Source organism: Polistes dominula, unplaced genomic scaffold (genome assembly GCF_049000335.1).
Source record: "Polistes dominula isolate Pdom_NZ unplaced genomic scaffold, Pdom_raw_medaka contig_75, whole genome shotgun sequence".
Lineage (NCBI taxonomy): Eukaryota > Metazoa > Arthropoda > Insecta > Hymenoptera > Vespidae > Polistes > Polistes dominula.
Window position 1 is genome coordinate 292515 of NW_028301003.1, and position 6331 is coordinate 298845.

The window sequence follows — 6331 nt, forward strand, 5'->3', positions numbered from 1 at the left end:
TTATCAAGAGTAAGATAATTGTAGGATTATTTATTTATTATAATATTGTTACCACACATATATATCAAAGGGCACCGGCATGATCTTGGGATGGAGGGTAGCTGACAAAAACTATCACTTTCAAAATGGTATCAATTAAGATAGAATGCCGAATGCGATAGCTATAGATAGAACAAAAAATTGTAGAATGTTTGTCGACAGAAAGATACACTGTCCTAACCTAAGTAAATATAATATATCTTTTTTTGAAAGTCCAGTAGATGATAGTCTTTCTGTGAATTTGAGATATCTTTATTATGGGTTTACACACATAAGTAATTTTTGTTGTTGCTACTAATTCCTTTAAATGCTTGAAAAAAAAAACGAAACAATTTTGGTAGTATTTTTTTCATTTCATTGAGTTTTGAATCACAAGGATTCCAACAAAATGTTCTCTTCAAAAGTCGTTGTAAAAGAAACACGTTATAATTCAATAACATTATTATTATAATTATTAATTAGCATTAGGAACTTGAAAAGCAATTGCAGCAAATACTAAATATCCCGCCAGTGTTCCTGTTCCTGAGGGCGACCTCCTCTCCATTCGCGGTCTTCGTAGCCTATTTCTTTAAAATCCCTCCTAATATTGTCCTCCTATCTACGTCTCGGTCTACCCAGTAGTCTTTTTCCGTTCAACCCTTCCCATGCGCGCCCCGTGATCTGTCCATCTTTATTGGCGTGAATTTCAAGCATCAATTATGTTTGGTATTTTGTACAGTCGGTGTACTTTTAACGTTATGTGTAGGCGATAAGTCGTATTAGGTTACGATCTTCTTCTTTTGTGTTATTCTCTTTCTCATAACAATTGGAAAACCGTTGGCGGTTGCTAGGGAGATAACCGTTGATGGTTGCTAAAGGGATAACCGTTGACGGTTGTTTATGAAAAATCGTTGATAGTTACCAAGGAGAGGACCGTTGACGGTAACAATTAAAAACGATGGGAGACCGAGCTTTTCCGATTTTGGTCCCCCACCTCCAGTGAATGCTGAAGGCCAATAAGATTAATATCTTCCCTGCCCCTCTCCAAAAGGGCGTAGGTTACTTTTTGTATAAATACGTGTAGATAAGTTAAGTTAAGTGGTTCTCTGATTCTCTGTAAAGCTCCGTCTGATAAAAAGTTGTTCTGTGTCTGTAAGTAAATCTGCGTCTGTAATTCTTTGTACAGATCTCCCTCCAACAACACGGATAGGTGTTGTAGATAGATTCCTAGAAAATGCCGTGTTATTTAAAACCGTGTTGTTTGAGACCCAGAGCCAATGCAAAAAGGGGGGTTGCGTTTCGAAAACTTTTTAAGAACAAATACTTTTTTCTTTTTTAAATGACCAATATAATTTTTATTAAAAATATAAATATAGGAACAATACAAAATAACAAATATTACTTTAATTTATATTGTAAGTTAAAGCGAACGGTTTGTACTTCGCTTGTACAACTGTACAACAAGTGTAACAGTTGTAGCGAAGCCATTTTTTATAAGATTCAACAAAATTATTTTTTTGAATTCGGTTCGCCCGAACAAAATGGGCCTCGAACGCAAAGGGTTACAAAAACATATTTATATATTAATGATAAAATAAAATAATAAAACATAAAATATGCTTATAGTAACAAATTAAAATTATACTTACATATAGCTTTTTATTGGTTATGATGGAATTCGTTAAAACATAAGAAACATAATTGAGGTGACCGTGGGCATTCAGGACAATAAGTTATGGTCTTTTGTAAATTTTTTCTTACTTCCTGGCGTTGTTGAGTTTGTCTTTGTTTTGCGTAGCACCGTACGCACATCCTTCTTATAGATTTGCCCTGAGGATTTTTTCGAACTTGCAATTGATGAAACGCTTTTTCTATTATATGGGGTTTTGCGTTTTCCGACTCCAACCACTCTTGAACTATAAGCTCTCGGAATTTTCTTATTTTTATTTTTTGGTTTGTTGCTTTTTGATAAACAATATGTGCATTAATTACGGTAATTCCTATAAGGAAGTGAATTGCTAGTTTCTGATACCATTTTATGCTCTTCCGAATTGTTGTTGCATATGATACCATTTGGTGGTTTCTATCAATGCCAGACCTTACAGTATCGTATGCTATTACTGCCAATGGTTTAGTTTTTGGAGGACGACGACTACTAAGAATGGAAGAATCCGAAATTGGTACCATAACAGGTGCATGTTTCGATGATAATATACTGACATCACGGATATTTTTCCACTTCAGCACTACAATGCCATTATCGTCTTCCCGTGATATTATTTCACCCCTTTGCAATTGGTGAAACATAACATCTTTTGGCATAAAATTTCTGTTGTGACGTACTGTTCCAACAACATAGGTTTTGAAATTTAATAATTTTATTGCTAATTCGTAGCTTGTATAAAAATTGTCAATATACAAGGTACGTCCTTCATTTAATAGCTTATTAATGAGCTCGATGCAAACATTTTCGGGTATAATACTACAGGTTTGATTGATCCCACAGATATCTCGTCCAGCATATATTTTAATGGACCATGTATAACCTTCTGTAGAACATAATTTAAACAGTTTCATCCCATGTTTATATGACTTTGTCGGTATGTATTGCCTGAATAAAAGCCTTCCCCTCCAAGGAACTATAGTCTCATCAACTACAATTTCTGGGCCAGGTAAAAATATTTGTTGATAATTATCTGTAAGTATTTGCAATAATAGTAATACTTTTCCAAGTCGATTATTTTGTTGTATGGCTTCATTGTTTGAAAAATGTAAATTTGATAATAATAATTTGAATCGTTTCCGAGACATTTTACTACGGGGAAATGGAAAATTATAAATAGGATTTGTTGACCAATATTCGTTTAGTGGCACTTGCACTAACTCCATCCAAAGCAATAATCCAAGAAATATTTTGATCTCTTCAGAATTTGTTGGTTCCCATCTATTATCTTGAAGGTATTCGCTGTTAGTATTTTGACCAAATTTTTTCTCTGCATACCTGTTTGTTTCCACCACTATAAGGTCTATCACTTGTTCATTCAAAAAGAGAGAAAGAACTTGACCCGCTGTAATACTTGCAGGTAGTTTTACAAGAAGTCCACTATTCCCAGTGAATTCAAATGATTTTTGTTTTCCGGTAAACTGCATCCACTGGATATTGTCAAATAAACCAACAGTATCATTTTGTTCATTCTCTTCTTCTGTAGACAGGTTTTCTAATAGTTCTTCAAAATCTTCACTCTCATACGAATTCTCATTTTCTGAGCTTGAATTTGATGCAATAATATTATTAAGTTTTCTTTGAAATTTGAATACTTCTTCATCGCTACTCGACTCATTTTCAATTACACTTTCGTACTGTCTAACAAACATTTTAGTGATCAGAAATAAAGATGTTTAAAAAATACTCTTAAACTCTGTATGAACGTCTTGGTATAAACATTAACAATACAAGAGTTACATACGTTTACATACATACGTTTTACTTTAGTTATATGTAATCCTACGTTACGTTTATACGTTTAGGTTATAATTTCCTGAAAGAAATAAACAATTCTTATTTCTATGGAGGATAGAGATAAGGAGTAACATCTCTTATGGGAGAAAATGTGAAAAAGTGTCCAGCGTTTTTTATAAATAACAGTTCAAAGACCTTCCAGAATGGCGCTGGTGTAGACAGAAGGTATGGTATGAATGTAGCAATTGTAAACTAATTGAAGTATGCCGAGTTACGTAATAATGTAGTTGTAGATTTTTGATCATTTAATTTTATGAAAAAGTGTGTGATTAACAAGGACAGTTATGGGTAAAATTTGTATTCCTTGTTTATTTCTCAATCCTATTCTAATAATATTTAGCGCTTCTTTTAAAATTTACCCTGTAGCTACTATGGCGCTACCCTAATTGAATGCATTTCGACGGACAATTTTCATATACAGAGATGTTTTCCATATAACGCATGTACATATTTAACGTGGGAAAAAATAGAACAATAAGAAAAAAACTCTCACGATGAGCTAGGATTTATAAATTTTAGAATGGTACTACTAGAAGCTGACCTTATTGGTTACCGTAGGACAAATTTGGGAGGATTTCTATGAATATGCCTGCGACCGCATATGACGTGCTCTCTAGTGGAAACTAGATAAATTAATAATTTGTCCACTTTACGTATTAGAGAGTAACTTGCTATATCAATAACTTTACTCCCATTTCAAGAAGAATGAAATTCAATTTCATTTGATAATCATGATCGCAAATTATTATCGAATCGAATACGCACATCATGAAGAACTTAATAAATACTTGATAATTAAATCGAACGTACCTAATGAAAAAATTCAAAATTTGTTTTATTCTGAACAACTTATCAGAGGATGGTCAAGAAGGCTCCCTCCTTTCGATATTTTTTCAAATTTTGCATATTTGTAGCAGTCCTTGAGAATATACATTCTGCCTTTAAACTTGGCATATATATTTAGCCATATGATAAAAAACGCGATTTGAAATTTCACATAGATACGTATTTCTTTAGCGGTAGTAGTTTAGTTGTCACAATAACGGCGTTGTGTGTGTAACTGAAGTTGCCGATATCTACATCTTATCTCGACAGTGTAAAGTATCTTTTTCTTTCTTTTTTTTTTTTCATTTCTTTTTTTCGTTATTATGAAGTCAGCTTAATAAATTTTCTTTTTTTTTTCCTTTTTTGGGTACTTACGTATTAACGCTACCGCAGCAAAAATTCCGCTAATGCGCCAATAAAAAGCAATCTTGTTGTTCGCATACAACAACCTTGTTGTTTGCACACAGCAATCGTCAGGGTTGCGTCAGGGTTTCGTCAGGGTTTCGTCAGGGTTTATGGCGACAGCAATTACTGTAAGCGGACAACATATAATAAAATGCATCAATTTTTGAAATCTTTTATTGCTCATTATTACGGTTCTTTATTTTCGGGATTTCCGATGGAGTCTGTACCAGGCATAAAATTATTTTCTAAAACACTACTTCAGAAAAATGCGCGGTTGAGAGCGCAGTTTGGCTTTCTCGAGCGCGGTGAAAACTGTAAAGGTCTCTGTGAGGCGTTCGGTCGGCTAAGTGTTAATAAAACAAAAATTAAGAGATAGAAAGCAAAATTAATTATCGAGTGAAAAGAGAAATTATTTTAAGAGTGAATTACCCCAGTAATTACTACAATTCATTTTGTCTCCCTTTTTAAAGATTGGAATTATAATCGACTCTTTCCATTGTTCCGGCAATGCTCCCTTATTCCATATTGATTTAAATTAGTTTAGAAATTTCTTCAATCAATCTATTCCCCCTTTCCCTCTCGCCCATTTTATTATCTCCGCAGGAATCGAGACATTAACCGATGATTTATGATTTTTGTTTAACTTTTTATCTGTAAAATTCAAATTGATATTAAAATATTCGTAGTAGCAATCGCGATAAAAGATAAATAAACAAGTTTGAATGTTTGTACACAATTCATAACATCGTTAGGAGGATCATCTAGATTTTGATATCTCCCATGTTCCAATTAAAAATATACAATAAACCGTTTATACAGCTTATAGTTAAATATATCAATATTTATATTAATGACAAATGAAGAGTGTTAAATATATTCCTCTATTTCTCCTCTCTTATATTTTAATAAAGTTTAAATTGTAAGTCGTTAGTATACGTTAAACCGTTTAGATATTATAATAATTTCGTCACGTTTATTCGAGTTGACACTGTATAATTTTTAAAAAATAACTTTTAATGTATATACATGTATAATGAAACTTAATATTTTTTTTTACTTATATATAAATAAAGAAAATATATTAATATAATGATATAGAACGTAAATGTATATTTTTGAAAAAAGATCCTTTTTTAATTATTATATAAAAAGTGTATTACAGTTATGTTGAAAAACGAATCAATAGATCGAATAAAGAACTTTACGTGTATGTAAAAATATAAAGCGTTTTTTGTTTTTCAAGACAATGAGAAACGAGGATTTATTAGACGAAGATAATCGTGTAACAGATTATCTAGAACAAACCCTTCGAATGATGTATCTTTACAAAAATGAGGGAAAACATTTGTTTGATGCGTGGTTAAATAAGTTTGAGTATACAGCAAATATTATCGGGGTACCAAATAATAAAATGCTTGAATTGTTCAATAAAATGGTGGATAATGATGTCCATAGATGTGTCAAGGAAACTTATCCTTTTCTCAACTTTAATGATCTTTCATACGAAGATATGACAAAATATTATCTTAATATTCTTTCTAAATCGAAAGAAATTGATTCGTA

At 32.2% G+C, this 6331-nt stretch overlaps 1 protein-coding gene across 1 annotated transcript; it reads right to left on the bottom strand.

The window, feature by feature from the left end:
• Positions 1–269: 269 nt before the first annotated feature.
• Positions 270–3597, bottom strand: LOC107071450 (piggyBac transposable element-derived protein 4). Its single transcript, XM_015330462.2, has 2 exons — positions 1668–3597; positions 270–1245 (listed from the first exon to the last, which is right to left on the bottom strand). Exon 1 carries the CDS (start codon positions 3391–3393, stop codon positions 1678–1680), a length of 1716 nt encoding a protein of 571 aa, XP_015185948.1. The 5' UTR covers positions 3394–3597; the 3' UTR covers positions 270–1245; positions 1668–1677.
• Between the last annotated feature and the right edge of the window lie 2734 nt (positions 3598–6331).

Coding starts and splice junctions, on each gene's coding strand:
- LOC107071450 (XM_015330462.2), bottom strand. CDS start 3,393: ATGTTTGTTAGACAGTACGAAAGTGTAATTGAAAATGAGTCGAGTAGC.